Raw genomic sequence first — 19,629 nt, 5'->3', positions numbered from 1 at the left:
AAAGTTTTGCTTCAAATTTGAAAATTACAATTCAACGAATATGAAGTAAAAAAATTGTTGCAAAAACACAAAGGGGATGGAATTACGTTATCACAAATTTAAAACATACTTAAATTTTTAAAATAAATTTCAAATTAAATTTGATGAATTTCACACATATTCCCAAAAAATAACATAGTTTCAGTTCTCAATTTTTAGGTGAAACTAATGTATGGATTTAATCATAAAAATTTCAAAAAATTAAGTTTTATTTTTCAAGTTTGGCATTAATTGGTTATATCGCTGTTATTTTAGTATAAGTTATTTTTTATATAAAAATTGATATGTATGAGAGGGGTGATATAGTCATTTTTAAAAATATTTAATGGTCAACTAACGGATGGGTACAAAGGGAATCAAAATGAAAACTCAGTGGTATATAAGAGATGAAATAAAATTTAGGGGTATAGAAGGGATTAAGTAAATTTTTAGAGGTACATAGGGATTTTCTCTCTCTATATATAAAAAATCCAAATGTTTGTGTTGCTTTATTAGATACCATGTGCATTTTGAATCTACTCTCTTTGTCACAAAAAGACTTCATTTTAGCCAATCTCACACATACCAATACAAATCTAAAATGAGTAGAATGCCCTTCACTTTTTGAACTTCAATGCATTGGCCTCTCCTTTTTCAAATTCTAATGCATTAATTGCTCTAAAGATGGAGTCTTTCACCCCCTATCGTTTCTTTTTTGCTTATGCTTGTAAACTAAAATTTGAATTTTTAATCTTAATTAATTTTCGGGTTTTTAATTGTACTTTTTTAGCCCTTGCTTTTAGATCGCTAAGATCACGTATATAAAAGTTTTATTTATGAATTATTTTTCGTTTGCAAATGAAGATGACAAGAAATGAATCTTTGTGAGAAGCGAGTGTATCTTTTTCTTGTGATTCGAAATGTAGACTCAATTCATTTTCAAAATATAAGTAACTCTAGAATGTCGCACTTTCTAATTTCTTCTCCTATAATTTCTCTAATAAATAACCATTTTCCTATGTAGTAATGAAGTCCCACGAAGACAACCTAGAGGGGGTGAATAGGTGTCTTGAAAAAATTCTTCAATCGTAGCGGTCAGTAGGGCCAGATCGTCCGAGCTTAGAGGCCGCACCGTCTGGTCGGGGCTCTCAGGTTGGGCGGAGAGCTCTGGCTGGACCGTCCGGCTATGAACACCGGACCGTCTAGTCAGTGAAAGGAGAGACTTTTAAGTCCTCCTTTCTTAGTGAAGTTTGTTGCGAACGTGCAGTGTGTGTGATCAAAAGATGAACGCAAAAAGATTACACGAACAGTAAGAAACCAAGAAGCACACAAAGATAGATAAGAGAGATTTTTACCCAAAGTTTGGGTCCTTGGATCCTATTCTCCGTTGAGGCGCTCCACTGAGCCGGATCCCTCTCGATCCTTTTTCTCTCTTGGCTTTTTCCCACAAGGCCAACACAGGTCTCCGAATTTACCCCTAGGTGCTAGCAAGCCCTTGATCGACCACCATTCTCAAGATCAAGGCGCCTTGCCTAGCCCTAAGATGCAACCCGCTCTACCCGGCAACCTTCTATTAAGCATAAGAATTCACTAGAGATCTTACCTATTTCTTTGCGGAGGTTAGGCACCAACCTTCACAAACTCGATCTCGGGCAATCCACAAAGCTTGGAGGCTCGCGGACGACGCCTATCCATCTAGAAGCACGAACTCCAAAAGTAATAGGCCTCCACATCTCTACATGCATCCATCCATCGCTCAAGATCACTCAACAACACTCATGATCACTCACTATTCCCAAATCTCACCACCTAGGCTTAATCCTTGCCTTAATCACTCTAGAAAGTGTTAGGATTAGTGGGGGAGGCTTGGTAGGGGCTAGAACACTCCTAGGAACCATAGAGTTTGAACTAGAAGCCTCATCAACAGCTAGAATCCCGAAGTGGCTTATATAGGGCTATCAAACGTCAGCTAGCTGTTGGATAAAGTTACATTGGTCGGACTGTCTAGGCCCAGGGCGGGACCATCCGGCCAACATTTATGCTCTGGCTACTGCCTGGGGTTGAACTGTCCGGTTCTCACCGGACTGTCCGGTCTAGGCTCTCTAGAATTTCACTCATACAAGCCTCAAACACTCATCACTTTCTCACAGATGCATGTAGCGACTTGGTGTCCCCTCTTAATAGTACAAATTGTCCTACGACTTAAAGTGAAAAAGAAAAACACTTTTGATCGTTTTGACTCCGTTCGCTTTTCGCCTTTTGGATCACGTCTCGCTTAATCAATGTTGCGCATTCCGTGCATGAGTCAAACTTCTCTGCATCCACAAATTGTTAGCGCACACATGCTTTCATAAGGATTGTCATTAATCATCCAAAACCCGCTTTAGGGCTAGATGCACTTTCAAGTAAAAATAAGGGATAACTGCACGATTGGCCCTATTATGAAAACTATCAGTTTTGCCCTATTTTCTTAATTTTGCTTATTTGGCCCTATTTTCAAAAATTTAAATTGAATTTAGAAAATGAGGATGACTGACATGACTCTCGATTTAGAATAGTTGGCCTGTCTTGGCCTTACTCCTTGTTGCCTCACCACAACATGCATGTGACTAGGGTTTTGACAAGTACTGGCGGAGACGGCAGGCAATGGAGGTGGGTGGTGACCGACGCGTAGCGTGGGAGAGTCGTCGGCATCAAAACCTCAGTCGTGTGAGTCACCAGTGTGAGGGAGATGTGGGAGTCATTGATGCTGGGTGTGGAGGAAGGGGCTTGAGTTGCTGCCGACACCGGGTACGGAGGGACTTTTATCACTAGCATCACGTGTCACTTGAGTCATCGGATCTGGGTGCGGAGGGAGGGGTTTGAGTTGTTGGCACTGGACGGAAGACTTGGAGAATATAATTCCGTAAGAGGATTTCAATCTTATAGGGAAAAATGTGTAAGTATTTGAAACAAAGGATTAAATTCTATAGTTTGGTTCGAAACTCCTATGAAATGAACAATCATATAGATATTATGTAGGAAAGTTAGAAAGAGCTCCAACCTTTTGCAAAAGTCTCTCTCTTTCGCGTGTTTTTCATGCAGTCTATTGAAGTGATAAATCATGTATTTTTCTTGCATTTTATGGTCTTCTATTTTGCACTTACAATCCTGTCAAAATAATGTGTTTTTTTCCATTCTTTCAGTTCAATATTTCAAAAGAGCCATAAGTCTTTTCCTCCCAACTGAATGAAAAAGATGAATCAAATTTGCCTTGAATTGCCCTGAAAAGATGAATCACCTCAACGTGAACATAGCAGACATACGAGTAGTAATTGGAAATATCTTAGGTATGTTTGGTTCTATGTCAATCTTACCCATGCCAATTTTTTTGGCAATGGCAAGATTTGTTCATACCAAAATTCTTGCACGGTTGTTGTTTGGATTGTTGTGATTTTTTTTTCAAGATTAGGCTTTGATTTGCATTGCAATGAAATGGATGGCAAAAAAAATTTGGCAGGCCAATTTTTTGGATTCAAACCAAATAAATGAAAATTGTTACCATGCATTTTTTTAAAAAAAATTTTAGTGGTGTGGATCCAATTAGCCCGTTTTTTGGGGATAGCTGGGTTGGCAATGACATAAACATGCCCTATAAAATTTTATGTCCAATTGTAATTCAGTTAGTATGAGTATGACCGTGAAGCGCTTAAGGCATCTTGAACATGTCTAGTGATGGTTTTAAGTAATGGCGGATCAATGAATATTTTGAGTTCGGGCAGACTAATAACGGTAATAACAATTATCGGCTCTGCTTTGTTCTTCTACTTATACTTATAAGCCAAAATTTAAATTTTCAACTTTAAATTTGAAGTAGATTTTTTTGTTTTTCATCGTATTTTATTTTTTAGCCTTAGCTTTAAGATTGCTAAAAACACACATATACCTTTTTTATTCATAAATTATTTTTTATTTGTAAATATGACTTTGGTATATATTCAAACCCGTTGGACACTAATCACAGACATAAGCCAAGTTGTGACTACGGAGAGTACAACCACTGCAAGATGTTATATAGATGGAATAATGATTTTTATTTTGGCTTTGCCTTTCTGGCTACAGACATTCGATGGTTTAGATCATGTTCAGTAACTTATTCATATTTGGTCTTTCATATAATGATCATTTAAAAATATTACTCTTCCTTATATATTTGTATTGTAGGAAATCACCCATTTACACCATCCATATCATAGACAACTATATTTTGTTAATATATATTAACTACCTATTTTCTTTTAAGTATATACTACTATATACTATTTAAGAAATAACCTTACGTCCCTATTTAGGACCTCTTCGTTTCACAGGAATTTCAAAGAAAACAGTTTAATTCCTCCAGTTTTCCTATAAAAATTTAAATTTGGAGTTTCTCTCCCATATAAACGATGGCTAAAAATAAAGTGTGTTAGAGGAACTATTGGACCTTACTGTTCGTCATCTATTTCTTAAACCTTTGCTAGCTCTCTGGCTTATCTTACCTCCATTAGGGAAAAAAAATTAGCAATGTAACTAGGCAAATAATCAAGTGGAGCCCAGACACAGGCGGGAGCATCTTGTTTTCAATCAGCTAAAAATATACCTAAATTTAAGATTAAATGCAGATATAACACGTAAAAGGAAGTACAGAACGGTTTGTTTCACTTCAAAAATGGCAAGATATGGAGCAAAGTCACATCGAAAACAGACTAAAATCATCCAAGTCGAACATACATACGCATACGCAAAAAATGTTTGTTGAAAAAAACATTTCAACAATAACGGCTCCAGTGAACGACGCACTTCATCGGCAGCACTCAAGCAAATCACAAAATACAGCAGCATCGGCAGTTTAAGTAAAGCACGTCTTCATTGTCACTTCAAACATAACATAACTAGTAATACCTTGAGTGATGTGTTACGTTATTACACCACATCTATGAAAATAAGCAAAGAACCCAAAAACCCAGTCACTGCAAATTGTTCTGGAAACCGATATATGACCTGACTCTGCATGACAAATGCATGCAGGTCACAACACTATTTTTCCGTCGGTTCGTAACTAGATCGCAAACTTTGGGCTCACAGGGGTCGTCGACCTAGCCCTGCTTGTTGGCGTAGTTGTCGGGCTCGTCATCCTTGAAGAGGTCATCCATGAGTTCATCATTCTTGCTGCTCTCGAAGCTGCCACCAGCAGCACCAGAGAAACCACCTGGAGTGGATCCTCCAGCACCAGCAGGGTTTCCACCAAAGCCACCATCACCTCCTAGGTTCATCCCAGAGAAGGCGTCGCTGCCTGCAGCTCCCTCTGCAACTCCGTAACCACCTCCGCCGCCACCCCTGTTGCCATACCCTCCTCCACTGTTGCCACCATAACCACCACCCTGGTAGCCACCGCCGCCACCACCACCGCTATAGCCGCCGCCATAACCACCACCACCATAGCCACCGCCGCTGCCACCATAACCACCACCACCATAGCCGCCACCGCCGCCGCCATAGCCACCACGGAAGCCACTCGTCCTCTCAGTAGCAGTGTTAACCCTTATGTTCCGGCCATCAAGATCCTGACACCAGCAAGGAAGAAAATAAATTACTGTAAGATTAGGAAAAAAATGACTTTGGAATTTAATGGACCTATTGCATGTTTTTTACTAGAAATCCATAGCTAAATGACACTACAGTTATAGGAAAATAACAGATAAGAAGCTCAATCATAACTTATTACTGTACCCACAAGGAGCCTATACTATCATTTAAGTGATTATACTGCATATAGGCTGGTCAGAGGCAGCATGAAATTTGGCATTCCAACCAAACCCATGTGAATCCACTTGAATTGGTTTGCAGTGATTAAAAATATATACACTGGCTATTTGTTAACAGATACACATGACATGCTCCGAAACTTAAATATTCAATGTGAATTCAACCAGCATAGATATACCCTCTGTTATAATAGACCGCCTACAAGTTGAAAAGTCAAGTTTAGATAACATCTAATCACCACCTAGGGCACAAACTTAAATCACCACCTACCCACTTTACCATACATGGAACTGTTAGAATCCTGGAACATAACCATGATCCTGCTAATATTCATTCCCTATAAGATTACCTTTCCATCCAAGGCTGTGATGGCAGCCGAAGCCTCTTCACTTGATGTGTAGGTTATAAAGCCAAAACCTCTAGACCTCCCAGTTTCACGGTCAGTGATGATCCTAGCTGGACAGAATGAGTAGATCCTACTATTAACAAAACATCGTACCAAGATGAGTGCAGTTAAACACATAAGGACAACATACCTTCGATAACTTGACCATAATTGGCAAAAGTATCTCTGAGGCTCTGCTCATCTGTGCCATAGGAAAGGCCTACAGTAATAAATTGAAGCCATCAGGAAAAACAATGCATATAATATTTTTCAGAACAAAGGATTAAACAGATAAAATAAAATAGTATCTGCCAACCTCCAACAAAGAGCTTTGAGGATGACATGCATCTGATTGATTGATAGAGAGATGGACTTGAGCTTGTGGCTTTCTTGAGCAGATTACCAATCTTATTAGCTAACGCCATTCTTGCAAACTACACAACGGTGAAATAAAGAAAGGCATAAGTAAAGCTATAGAAATAACACAAGACAGTTGGATGAAGCTAAGTCCTTATAGGACCATAGGTACAGTAATAGCAAGAAAGCAAAACACAGTGGTTGACTAGAATCAAATTTGTTGGGATTGCACATAAACCAATTCACAGCTAAAGCAGGCATCTCAAACCACTATTAACTACAATACAACTATCTCTACTACCCTAAAGGGGGATTTCCTCTGTACACTCATCCCTACCATTCCTCATGCGCACAGGATGGAAAAAAACACCTGATCACAGGAAGGAACCGTTTACACGTCCTTAACCAGATCACATTGCAACAGATAGGGATGTAACATTGGTACACCCTTCCGTAGATCCTTCCCAGATCACATTGCAACACACCACCGGGGATGATTTTTTTGGCTTTTTCGTGGAAAAAGGCAAACAGCATATTTGCAAACGAAAAATAATTTGTGAATAGAACTTTTATATATGAATTCTTAGTAATCTAAAATCCAAAGCTGGAAAATAAACTTCAGTGAAAAAGCCCCATAATCAGCTCCAAAATTAGGGTTAAAAATTCAAATTTTGGCATATAAGCAAACCAAAACCGAAAAGAGGGGGGGGGGGGGTGAGGAATGGAACAATTGGCATGCCCTTCTGTGGATCCCGTTGCAACAATATTGGCATCTTACCAGTAGATTTTTTTTAAGTAACAGTCCGACTGAAGTTGAGCGAACAAAGGGTTTGAAAAAATTGCAGCATTTGCAAATTGAAATGAGCAATCCACAAGGCAGAAGACTAAGCTGGACTGTATCCCAACGTTACTAAAGAAATAACATCAGCTACGTGCTACAAGCCAACATAAAAAAGTAAAGAAAAACTAACAATCACTGCTGGGGGCAAAGAAAAATGGTAGGGCAGATAAATCCCACAACTACAGTTCCAAAGTTCCGCAAAACTCAATCCTTATTCAAATCTTATTTAATTAGAGTGTGGTTGATAATTCAAAATCTCAAAGGCACTTTACAACATGAAAACTCGAGTAACTATCTTAGGTTTAAGATAAAAGGCATGGATGGCCACTTAGGATCATCACAAACGGGCCACACGCTAAACGTTTTGCTGCAACTTCAACCATAAAACATGCGGCTTTCCGAAACATTTTCGAAAAGATCAAATCTTCGCAGCAGATGAAAACCCGTAGGTCCTCAAATACCCACCAAAATCTTTCTTTCCTCGGTTCCCGACTTCCCCCGCCTACGCGAACCTACCCTTCCCTCCCTCCACCAACTCCCAGCCTAAAACCCTAACGCCCGCCACGAACCGCGCAGCAAACAGATACCACCACCGCAAAGCCACTCCCCCGCCACCAACGGACGAGCACGATTTGGATCAACAAACCGCACCACCAAGAAACCGTGAAAAAAAAAGGAGGGGCGGAGATACGAATCCGCGCCAAACCGCAGGATCAAGCCCACGCGCGGCTGGCTAATCCCGCACCAAAAGATCATACCAATTCACAAAAAAATCAACAGAAACAGGTGGGGTATTCATGGATCAGCAGCTAGGGTTTAAGAGCTCGCACCTGCGGGGGGTTTAGGCGGCGGCGTCGGCGAAGCGAGTGCGGGAGGAGGCGGCGGCGGCGGTATATAAAGCCTCGGGAGCGAGCTGAGCCGTCGGATCAGAACGGGCGGAGGCGCCCCCGCCGTTGGATGTGGCCGTTGACTTGTCAACAGCGACGGATATTTCTGGAGGCGCGGGGCCCGCATGTCAGTGAGGGGGAGGGCTCTTTCGTAATTTCGCACGGGCGGGAGGGGCCTCATCGGAAAAAGAAGGAGAGGTTTGGTTGCCGGCGGCGAGGGGGCGAGGCGAGATGGCGCCGCCGACGCAGAGGGAGAAGCCCGCCTCGTCGTCGTCTTCGTCGGCGGATGCGGCGGCGGGGGTGGGGGTGGGTCCCTCGGCTTCGTATTCTTCGGTACCTCAGGCGGGCGCGGGGGTGGGGGCGGCGGCGGTGGGTGGGGAGCGGTGGGGTGCGGCGATCGGGAACCTGACGGAGCTGGGCGCGAACGTGGAGGCGCTGCAGAAGCTGATGGCGAAGAAGGCCGTGTTCGTCGACGAGGACATCTTCTCCAAGGCATCCCTCGCCGCCGACCAGGCCCGCACCATCAAGGTAATCCGCTGCGTCGGACTCCTCCTCCGATCTCGATCTCGGTCGCTCCTGCCCCCGCGTTACTAAAGCAGTATCCATCCTCGGCTTGGCTAGTACATCATGAGAATTTGATGTGGATTCTGCTAAATCTAGTGTAGCTTCTCTGCTTGTGGCTCTGACTTGGCTTCTGGTTCTCATAGAGCTAAGGAAGCTGCGGTGGTGTTAACTACAGCCAAATGCGATTGATTATCATGGATTGTTGTGAACTCTAGGCATTTTCGGTGTAAGTTAGAATAGTGGATCTGATAGGATCTCGAGCATTTGCGCTAGGTGACTTGCTGAATCCCTTGTTCGAGTAGAACAAAGAAATTTGGTGGTGTTCACGTGGTTCTTTCAAAGTTGTTCACGTTCTCAACCATGTGTATGACATGGTCATTTGGAATAGCCTATCCGAGAAATCAATCAGAAACTAGTGATGTTAAGATTGTTTCTTATATCTCATTTGTTGTGAGCATTATTTATTCTGAAGTGTACTCACCCTAACATAGCATTCTATAATGATACGTGGCACCAGTGGCGGAACCAGAAAACATTGAAGTCTAGGGCTGAGCTAGCATGGTCTTATTCATTTTTAAAATTTATATGATACTTTCATATAATTTGAATGATATTTTGGACCTAGGCCTGGGGATCAAGCCCCAATTACTCCAAGCCTGGTTCCACCACTGCTTGGCACATTTCATTCTAATCTAGGTTTACATTACTGAAAAGCTGTTAAGAAAACCCTATACTATTTACAAGGGACTAAGAGCTACATGGTTGATAAAATTCAAGTATCAAGTCGTGGAAGATTTTAATCTACGAGTTAAACAAGTAATGGTCAACATATAAGTATCTAAGTATCAAGTTAATGATTGCTGACGCCCTTACTGATGCTGTCTCCAAATCTCTGTAGAAATTACTGCTTGTGTGAGACTAATGATAAGATCTGAAATTTTGATTCTGGAAACAATGGAAGTTTGTTTTCCCCCCTTATGAAGCGCACATAATGATTAATGGAAACTATAATGAAGACCATAAAAAGGGAGTATGACTGCATGCTTTGTGAACTCTCGTATAAGATGGATTGGTATAGTATATATAATGAAGTTCAGTGATGATTATGTAGACTAGTTACTGTATTATATTAACTTGGTGTTGTGCTCTTGTCAAAGTATGGACTAAGATCGACTATTAGATCAAGTGGGAGAATATTAGACCACTTAGTGTGATAAATGGATAAATTGTGTAATTTACCCATTGGTTGAAAGGGCCCATGAGTAATTAGTTGGCTGTCACAAAGGGTTAATCATTGATATGCCTTTATTTGGGTCTAAATAGAAAAGGGTCAATTCTGATCAGATTTTGCAATATACATTGAGGGGCACCTTGCTACCACAAACCTGACCGCTTATCATGTCTTGGTAAATGAGTAAAGTGACTTCCGAACCAATTAGGGAATGCAGTTTGGTGGGCTTGAAGGCTGATCCACTTGTGAGGAAGTTCCCTAGGACGGATCCCCTTGACATCACTGTTGATTGGTCATGGATCATTCCAATGAACCTCCTTAGGAGTAGATTGGACTCGAAGGGGGTTATCTTTTGGCTTTTTTAGGGAAAAGGCCAAATGACATATTTGCAAACGAAAAATAATTTGTGAACAAAACTTTTATATATGTGTTCGTAGCGATCTAAAAACAAAGGCTGAAAAAATAAATTACGATGAAAAAACCACCAAAATCGGCTCCAAATTTAAGGTTGAAAATTTAAATTTTGGCTTATAAGCATAAGTAGAAGCAAAAAGACGAGGCTGGAAGGCAGCAAATTATTCCTAATTAGTTCAGGAATAATCTTTTTTGGGCCTTGCTTACTGTGACATGTGAAGCGGTTAAGTTTGCAGTTGTAGGATACCCCCTTAATTTATGGTGTAAAACCTGACTTGGGACCTAACCCTTTCAATTTAGACCTCCAATCAAAGGCAAAGTAACAAATTAGCCCTTTGTGATAGCGTAATTACTTAAGACTCATGTTGTCTTTAAAACTAATGAACTAATTGCTTAACTAATCCATTGATCAAACTATATGATCTAACACATTTGTTCAAATTTGTGGATCTCGTGAGTGATTGGAACCTAAATTTTGGGGTTCACAAGTTCTCACGAAAATCCCAAAAACTTATGGCCTGTAGGCTGTAGCTAATCTAGCGGACACCATGTAGATACTAGGATCATTATGATTTTGTTCTTTTAAATTCTGTCTTGTGTTGGCAGCATTTAATATGGTATCAATAACATAGTACTCACAAATGTGTATTATATTCATATAATCTTTTATTTAGATGTGCATAAATTATTAACCTTTTATAATATCTCCATAACTGAAAAAAGGTTCGTGTGGGATCTGCTCAGTTTCCCTTTTCAAAATATGAACTTTAAAATATGTCAAAGCATATTTATTGACTGCATGGAAAAATCTAAAAATTTTGCTGTGAAAAATACCTTTATAATAGATAAGTTCAATCATTTTGCTAGTGTAAATTATGATAGTAATTAGTAAACCATAGGCATAGTCATACTTTGGAGTTTGTAGGCTGCAAGAAGTCAAAACTGACTTGCATTTGTAGCTGGAGGGCAGTATTTTATTTCACCGGAAATACTCTGTACTTAATAATTTTGCAAATCATTGGCTGCAAATAGGAAGCAGTACATTGGCATTTACGGCTCCATGTCAGCAGTATACTATTATTAGAAAAAATAATGAAATTAGCTAGAACTTGCTTTATTCTGTAGATGAATGCTGAAATTGTTGTCCATTGTTACTCTGCTAAAGTAAAATTCTTACTTTTTATGTATGTAGCTTTGAGCTCTGATATAAATTGGCTTTTAGTTAAAATTGTCCCAAAAGAAGAGCTGTAAGATTCATTTGCACTTGTTGCTTTTGGTTAGATTCTTGACCAGAGGGTGCAGTCCCTGGAACGTGAACTAGACGCTGCCATTTCTGCTGCTGCCCGGGCTCGTACAGAGAAACGCCAGGCCGAAGCTGCTCAACGAGCTGCAGAGTTACGCGCACAGGAAGTAACCAAAGAATTGGAGAACACTGCAAGTATGTTTATGTTTCGTTGCCACATTGGCATTTTGTATCTGAATGTACCCAAAACTGGATGTCTTATCTGGTTTCACTTTACCATCTTGCAGAAGTGTTCAAGCTACACATGGAAGAGCTGCGGGCAAAGCAAGAGGAGATTGCAAAGAAAGAGAGTGATATCAAGGTGTTAGAAGCAATTATTCGAACCCTGAGTAACAAAGATGATGGGGGGTCCAGCGATTAATTTCCATTGAGGAGCATTATTTTTCCAATGGAATTTACATGTTCAAGTGTCACCCATGTATGTAACAGATTAACAGATAATTGTAAATTTTCTCAACAAGATTGAAGATGAACTTTACGCTAATATGTTTGACTGTTCATCTGCCACTGCCCAGCCCTACTCCACCTAACTTGCTGCTGCAAGGTCTACTGACATGTGGAAACAGAGAACTGGTATTTTATATTACTATGCAACAGCTACTAGCAATCGTCAAGGAGAAGTTGGTGGTTTGTTCTTTTCCTATCGAGATTGGATATTTTCTAGTTTATTCACATCAAGTTGTGGCATACTTATCCTTGTAACTCACAATTTGCTCCCTCTGTGGGTCGTTGTTATGCTTAGGGGATACCCAACGATTATTGTGCTTGAGAAGGAGCTCCCATGATCTGCAATAGTCAGGGGTTATTTTTTTTGCTTTTCAAAAGAAAAAGGCAAATGATATATTTGGAAACAAAAAATAATTTATAAATAAAACTTTTATACGTATTCATAGTGATCAAAAGGCCAGAACTGAAAAATAAACTATAATGGAAACAATCTTAAAATAAACTTCATATTTAAGGTTAAATATTTAAATTATGGCTTATAAGCAGAAGTAAAAACCAAAAGACGTGAGTGACATGTCGAAAGTGTAAAGAACACCCAATTCCATCAATTTATCAGCATTGCAAGTCTATGAGATGAGTTCTCATCATCTCCAAACGTCGAAAAAGCATTTAGTGTCATGTGTGGATACTAATTCTGATAATTAATGCCTAAGAGTATCCATAACAACTAATCTAATTTTGGTCATCCATATCTTCATTTGAATGATTATCTAAAATAATTTTATAATTCATATCTTATTGTAGTCCAGCAAATCATCCATATATGACATTCTCCATATTTCTTTAAAGGATGAAGATAGAACATCCAAATATGGAGTTTTTCTCTTCTAATATGGATGACATCCAAAATAGATGATGGGATAGATGTTCCGTTGAAACTCAATTTTTATCATTCATCCTCTATTTTTAAGATGAAGGATGGGATAGATGGACTACTTGGATGCTCTAAGCATCCATGCTTACCATATGATTATTGGTACCACCACCATTTATAAACCTATATATGGAGTGATTGTTTGGTTTTGAGGAAACAGTCAAATAGTACATTTTCAAATGAAAAATAATTTATGAATAAAACTTTAATATATGTATACTTAGTTATCTAAATGCTAAGGCTGAAAAATAAACTTCGACGAGAAAACTTTAAAATTAACTTTTAATTTAAGATTAAAAATTCAAATTTTACCTTATAAACTTAAGCAAAAGAAAAATGATGAGAATGATAAGGTGTTACATAGGTGCTTCATTACATGGACACCTTCTATCCTCCTAAATTTTAAATTGACATCTGACATTGAATATGCTCTTTGTATGAAAAACACTACAATCAAAAGGGTACTCCTTCCATTTTAAAATACAAGTATTTCTAAAATTTAAATTCTATTATACAACATAAATATTTCTATAACATAAACATTTCTATCACTAGTTCTATTAATCATGCATTTCTCATTATCACCACCTACTCTCACCTATTCATTCCATTTTTTTATTAAAAATTCATCGATTTTTTTCTTATTAACCTTAGTCTGTACTGAAAAGCCAAGAAATGATCATATTTTGTAATAAAGAAAATATCGTGTTAGACATGGGGTTAGATAACATGTGCAGAAAACGTAGCGATGAATTATTACATAATTAATTATAAAAAATAAATTTGATTAATATGATTTTTAAAACAGCTTTTCTATAGAAAATTTTCATAAAAAACATACCGTTTAACCGTCTGGGAAGTGTGCATGGAAAAAGAAGAACTGCTGAACATGGTCTTGGTCTTCTTTTTTCACAATCAAATGTAGTTTTAACCGGTTGGTGGTGCTACAACCTAACCCTACATCTTATTAGGCAGAAGATCAGCATCATAAGCTACCATGCTTATGACTGACTTTCTCATCTTTTCACTTATCTTTATAATTATAAACCAACATTTAAATTTTATCGTAGTTTATTTTTTAATATTTATTTTTAGATCACGATATAAAAGTTTGCACGTAAATTATTTTTTAATCTTTAATAAGCCGTTTCGCTTATTCTCGTTTCTTTTTTCTTTTTGTGTATGGCACATTGTCACCGTAGAAACATGAAATTTCACACAAAGTCAGGGGCCTCACTGAAAACTTCCTCTCAATTCTCTCCACTAAATAATGGCAGCAGCAGCGGCGGCGAGGAGCACCCTCCCACTCGTCTTCGTCGTCTCCTCGCAGCAGCGATCGCGCCCTCCTCCTCCTCCTCCCGGATCCGGGGCCAAAGGTGCGTGCTCTCTTCCGAATCTGCGGCCGTCTCGATTCGGGCGGGTTCTGGGTGGTGATTCCGCTGGGATTCTGCAGAATCGGTGGGGGACTGCTGCGATGGCGGTAGCGATTTAGGGCGTGGTTTGAGGGCACGGATCTTGCGAGTTGGGCGAAAATGCGCGGCGGATGATTGGTCGCCTCGCTGTGATCTGAGTGCACCGGTGTGACGGTGTCGGATTTAGGTTCTTGGTGTGGAGGTTTTGGAGGGGGTGGGGTTTGATTCAAGTTGTTTTGGGCCCTCATCATTGGGTCGTCTTGTGATCTGGGGTGCGCGTCGTGCAAATCTTGCTGCATGATTAAGACAGTTCTTTTTTTTGTTGTTCTCGGTGATGTTTGATTTTACTCGTTGTTGTTAACTAAAGATTAGCTGCAGAAATCATCTGTGTTTCTTTTTGATTTACTGATTCGTGCTATGCGGAAGCTGGAATCTTAGGAATACTTTGAATTATCGGTGCAGATCATTGTGAATGGTTGGATCACGTTTCGATTTTTTGCCATGAAAAATATCATGCCCTCACCTTGTTCCAAATGCATCGCCGTTCACTAATTCGCTATAATTGGAGAATTTTATAATGTGATGTTTCCTACTATTGTTTTGTGACCGTGACAAATCAAATGGCTGTTGAGGTGGATACATCGGCAAGCTGTACCTAACTAATTTGATGTGCGTAATTATAATATTCTTAAAATTATTAACACAACCACATTGATATACATAAAAAATAGAAGCAAACACCGAATGTATATTCATTAACTTGTCAACAACTATTTCTTCCTTTAAAAAAACTGATCATAAAGAATTGGTTACTAAAATTTACAGCTTTCATTTTTACAGGCTGAATATGCCATGTTTCTCACTTCTGTTTGAAATAACATATCGATAAAAAAAATGGTCATCAACCATTAGTCAAATCCTCTAAGACTTTAACTTGTCTTGGTCCTTGACCACTTACATGCCGCGTTGTTGGTATACTGGTCAATAATATCTGCTTGCATTACAAGCTGTGAGCCTAGGTAAAAGAACAAATTTAGATACCAACAACTGGAATGCTTCATTTCTTCAGGATGTCTAAAATATGTAGGCTTTTTTTACGCTTTTCAATTGGTCCTGTGTATGTTTGAATTTTAGTTAGCCCTTTGAGAATAACTCTTGTTGTATCTGAAACTAATTTTGCAGAGTAATTGATCTTTGAAGTTCTATAACATGGGTCGTGGTGTTAGCAGCGGGGGTGGTCAGAGTTCCTTGGGCTACCTGTTTGGTGGTGATGAAGCTCTGAAATCAGCTGAGAGGCCTGCTCCAGTTCAAAAGCCTGCCCCTTCGTCCTCTGCAGAGAAACTGAAAGAGATTCCAGCTGGTATTCAAAGTAGTAAAGCAAACAATTACATGAGGTCTGAAGGCCAGAACTGTGGAAATTTCCTTACGGTTAGTGTCCACCTACTATTATAAAAGATTCAATTAGGGTTAGTTTTCACTTATGGTTAGCGTCAACAATTGAATGCTAGTGGACAAATAAATGTGTTACTTGCTCTCATTCATAATGATGTTGTTGGACATCAGTGCTTGTAATGCCATATTTAGTTGTAATCATGATTCTATCGACGCAATCTGATGGAGGCCATAAAATCCTAGTAGACCACCAATGGGAGCATTAATAATGTCTTTAGGCAGGTATTTTGAGATGTGGTAGTTGATTAGTAATTCTAGGGGAGTTCCTTAAATTGAAACTTGTTATTTTTGGTTTGCATTTTTCCATAATCCAGTAATTTCACAAATTTCTTCATGTGAATATCACCAATTTATCATCTCATGCTGACTTGAGTTGTACATCCTTTCTGTAACTTGAAGATTTAGGGGGTGTTTAGTTCTAAGGTACAATCTGCTGCACGTGGCTAAGGATTTTTTAATCACAATTTCTTGCCAACTTTTGCTTGACATGTTGCTAAGGATTTCTTAGCCACAAAAAGTGTGGCATGCCACACCTTAGCATAAAATGTTTGGCAAACTGAGGCATGCATCCAAACAGCCCCATATGTATTTTGCACTCATTTAACTCAGACTGTACATTGTCTGTTACTAAAAATGCTATGATGCCTTACATAACACTTAAGTTCGCTGCATAATCATTCTCGGTCAAACAGGCTGCTTGGTATAACAACAGATCCTATTTGCAAAGAAAACACATTAACATTATGTACATTAGTACTGACATTTCTTTCCTTTGTTCACACAGGACCGTCCGTCAACTAAGGTCCAAGCTGCTCCAGGTGGTGGCTCATCGCTTGACTATCTCTTCAGTGGCAACAAGGATGGCAAGTGACGGTCACTATGCTGTCCTGTTTACCATGAGTCTGGATGAAAGGTTCCTGGTCAACAAAAGCATGTATTCCCATGAGTAACTAACGGCCAAATGTATCTGCTCATGGTATGTCACAGGAATTGTTGTTATGTATGCATGTGTCTGTGCTTCGGTGTCGATGTATGTGTGTGTGCTCGTCAGCAGCTACTTGTGCAAAGAACAGATCGCATGTTCATCCTGTTCCTTATTAGTTCGTGGCTAACATTAGTGTGTGCTTGCTGCTTTAATGTATAACTGTGTTCTAGCTGTGTCGTACACGTCAGATTGGAGACATGGTTGTGGTTTGATTCTCATTGCTGAAGAAAGAAATGCCTGTTCTTTCCGGCATATTTGTGATATATTTTCTACATGACCTATGTTCTGTGTGGCGTTTAGTTGTCTCTTTTTAAAAAAATAATAATGGGAAATACTGGCCTCTAAATGATGACATAAAACCCAGCACAATGCAGTTGCCCAACTAGCAATTGTCTATTTAGCTTAACTCCTGTACCAGCTACTCCTTCCGAATTTATTTTTTTTATATGGCGTCGTTGACTTTTAAATCTACGTTTGATGGTTTGTCTTATTTAAAATTTATATCTAAATATGCAAAACTATAAAGCATACTTAAAGTTTCTATAATAATAAATCATATTATAATAAAATAATTAATAATTATATAATTTTTTTAAATAAGACGAAAGGTTAAACGTAGACCTAAAACTCAATGACATTATATAAAAAAATATAAAGACAGTATTATTTAGTGGGTTTAAACCAAAACACACCTCTAAATAAATTTAGCATAATGATATCCAAAGAATAGATGACACAGTTTTAATCTTGTTAAGAAACAACGTTGTTTACCGCCAGCCGAATTCCGTTAGCTAAAGAATATAGTAGATGACAGATTGTTGTCTCCTCTGTATTTGCTGGAGTGGTAAAGATCAAGTACGTACCTGAATTGTATCTCAAAGTACTTACCTGAAATGTAGAGATTGTTAGTAACTTGGCCCTAGTTTACCCACTGCACCTGTCAAAAAAATAGATTATCCATCGCAAATTAAGTGTAGTTTACACTGTTGCTAGCAAGTTACCCATATTTTGTAACATGACATTCAGATATAATATATTATTAATTATTTTATGGATTTATTAGGAATAGGTCCAATAGATAAATAGAGTAGAAAACAAAAGTTATTTATTTGGTTTACTTTTCTTTTGAACATGATCCACTGTGAAGGGCAAATCTATTGGTTTTTTTTCATATTTTTAGGATGGGGGTAGTGTTTTGTTTTTTTCCGATTTCTCAGCGTGGGAGCATGCTATGCGCAAGAGGAAGGGATTGATGGCTATATTTTTAAATAATAGATATTTCTAGAGCTAAATTAGGATTCAAGTCTCAAGATGGCCTTGACTTACATTACTTAATTCTATATCCATCATAAAATATAAATAATTTTGATTATACTTTTATCGTCAAAATCACTTATATTTTTGAACGGGTTAAGTAACGATTCAATAACCAACCCTTACCCCCTTACCTTTTGAGGTGCTTACTTAGCTACAGCAAAATTTTATCAAGATATTTTTCCTTTTGGCTACGCTATGGCCACTCTTACTGCATGGTTAAAGACAAATCACTCTGTTGTTTTATTTTCAAAAAAAAAAAAATGTATTAGTGTCTGGCAAGTGATGCTGAATCCTGTCCTCGATCAGTGGTTGGTACCAAATTGGCGTGGTGGCAGAGATTGCTGAAATGACAACACCTGGCAACTTGCTATACACGGGGATAACAACAACATTGTTGCTTCACCACAAACAGAAAAAATAAATAATCTGAAAAATAAAAACCTGTCTCTTTACTGTTGCTTAGTATGGGGCACAGTATCTACTCCATCTCATCTGGCATTATTTCAAAACTGAAAAAGCCTGGCTCATTGCATGTTACTTTATACTGCCCCTACTTTGGCGTGCTTAACGTTTGACCATCGTTTTATTTAAAAAATTTATTAAATAATTAAAAAAATAGTCACACGTAAAATATTATTTATATCGTACTATTTATTAATAATAAAAATATTAATCATAAAAAATAAATAAGATGAAGAGTCAAACATTTTATCAAAAACTAAAAAAATAATTTATTTTAAGACGGAGTTTGTAGTTTACTATGTACGGAGTACGTAAGTGAACTTGGGATTTCAACAATTTTGGTAGCATGTCATCGTTTAAAAACTTAAAACATTCCAGTTCATGTGAAGTAACATTTTTCAACTAAATTGTTCTGACAGAAACAAGCATGAAAAGCAATTAATCAGACAAGTATGCAACAACGAGCAATTAGCTAAATGAAGGGCATGAAAAAGTCGATAAAACAAGGTTAAAATAAATGCCAAAACATAAGAGAATTTCCTCTACGCCACTAAATGTTAGACTATTCCTCACTTGCGACAGAAAAAAAAAAGCATATATTGCAAACTAAGTGTAGTAATTAGCCTAAACAACGTTGTTCAATTCTTACCAAGATTACTCTACGTATTATTCTTAATTCTTTCCTGTCTTTGGTATGCACACTTCTCAAACTATTAAATAATATATTTTTTAAAAAAATTAATTGAGGGGCTTATTATCTCGCCTTTATAAAGTAGACTTTTAAATTTGTAATAGTTAATTCCATCGTTTATACCATTAAGTAGCTATAAAAA

The 19,629-nt window shown here is 38.3% G+C and overlaps 3 protein-coding genes across 4 annotated transcripts; 2 read left to right on the top strand and 1 right to left on the bottom strand.

Moving 5' to 3' along the window:
- Nucleotides 1-4,790: 4,790 nt before the first annotated feature.
- Nucleotides 4,791-8,245, bottom strand: LOC102701775 (glycine-rich RNA-binding protein blt801). Its single transcript, XM_040529825.1, has 5 exons — nt 8,219-8,245; nt 6,507-6,624; nt 6,342-6,410; nt 6,155-6,261; nt 4,791-5,603 (listed from the first exon to the last, which is right to left on the bottom strand). The coding sequence occupies exons 2-5, from the start codon at nt 6,613-6,615 to the stop codon at nt 5,136-5,138; spliced, it is 753 nt and encodes a 250-aa protein (XP_040385759.1). The 5' UTR covers nt 6,616-6,624; nt 8,219-8,245; the 3' UTR covers nt 4,791-5,135.
- A 178-nt stretch (nt 8,246-8,423) lies between these two features.
- Nucleotides 8,424-12,566, top strand: LOC102709234. Of its 2 annotated transcripts, XR_005812937.1 has the most exons (4): nt 8,424-8,803; nt 11,766-11,922; nt 12,015-12,205; nt 12,303-12,566. XR_005812937.1 is itself a non-coding variant. In XM_006664513.3 (3 exons), the coding sequence occupies exons 1-3, from the start codon at nt 8,507-8,509 to the stop codon at nt 12,146-12,148; spliced, it is 588 nt and encodes a 195-aa protein (XP_006664576.2). In that variant the 5' UTR covers nt 8,424-8,506; the 3' UTR covers nt 12,149-12,564. The 2 variants fall into 2 exon arrangements, 1 of the variants encoding a protein (XP_006664576.2); XM_006664513.3 differs by having other exon boundaries at nt 12,015-12,564.
- Nucleotides 12,567-14,439: 1,873 nt separating this feature from the next.
- Nucleotides 14,440-17,289, top strand: LOC102701497 (protein SPIRAL1-like 3). The gene is made up of 3 exons (XM_006663978.2): nt 14,440-14,544; nt 15,763-16,008; nt 16,817-17,289. The coding sequence occupies exons 2-3, from the start codon at nt 15,790-15,792 to the stop codon at nt 16,901-16,903; spliced, it is 306 nt and encodes a 101-aa protein (XP_006664041.1). The 5' UTR covers nt 14,440-14,544; nt 15,763-15,789; the 3' UTR covers nt 16,904-17,289.
- The last annotated feature ends 2,340 nt before the right edge of the window (nt 17,290-19,629 follow it).

The sequence above is a fragment of the Oryza brachyantha genome, chromosome 12 (genome assembly GCF_000231095.2).
Source record: "Oryza brachyantha chromosome 12, ObraRS2, whole genome shotgun sequence".
NCBI lineage: Eukaryota > Viridiplantae > Streptophyta > Magnoliopsida > Poales > Poaceae > Oryza > Oryza brachyantha.
This window is presented reverse-complemented; position numbering and strand designations above follow the sequence as displayed.

Bases quoted from the DNA above. Each gene is read 5' to 3' on its own strand.
- LOC102701497 (XM_006663978.2), top strand. From the start codon at position 15,790: ATGGGTCGTGGTGTTAGCAGCGGGGGTGGTCAGAGTTCCTTGGGCTAC. The intron at 16,009-16,816 runs GTTAGTGTCCAC...TTGTTCACACAG, and splicing joins ACTGTGGAAATTTCCTTACG to GACCGTCCGTCAACTAAGGT.
- LOC102701775 (XM_040529825.1), bottom strand. From the start codon at position 6,615: ATGGCGTTAGCTAATAAGATTGGTAATCTGCTCAAGAAAGCCACAAGC. The intron at 6,411-6,506 runs GTTGGCAGATAC...TTATTACTGTAG, and splicing joins CTCAAAGCTCTTTGTTGGAG to GCCTTTCCTATGGCACAGAT. The intron at 5,604-6,154 runs GTAATCTTATAG...TGCTGGTGTCAG, and splicing joins TCACAGCCTTGGATGGAAAG to GATCTTGATGGCCGGAACAT.
- LOC102709234 (XM_006664513.3), top strand. From the start codon at position 8,507: ATGGCGCCGCCGACGCAGAGGGAGAAGCCCGCCTCGTCGTCGTCTTCG. The intron at 8,804-11,765 runs GTAATCCGCTGC...GCTTTTGGTTAG, and splicing joins ACCAGGCCCGCACCATCAAG to ATTCTTGACCAGAGGGTGCA. The intron at 11,923-12,014 runs GTATGTTTATGT...ACCATCTTGCAG, and splicing joins AGAATTGGAGAACACTGCAA to AAGTGTTCAAGCTACACATG.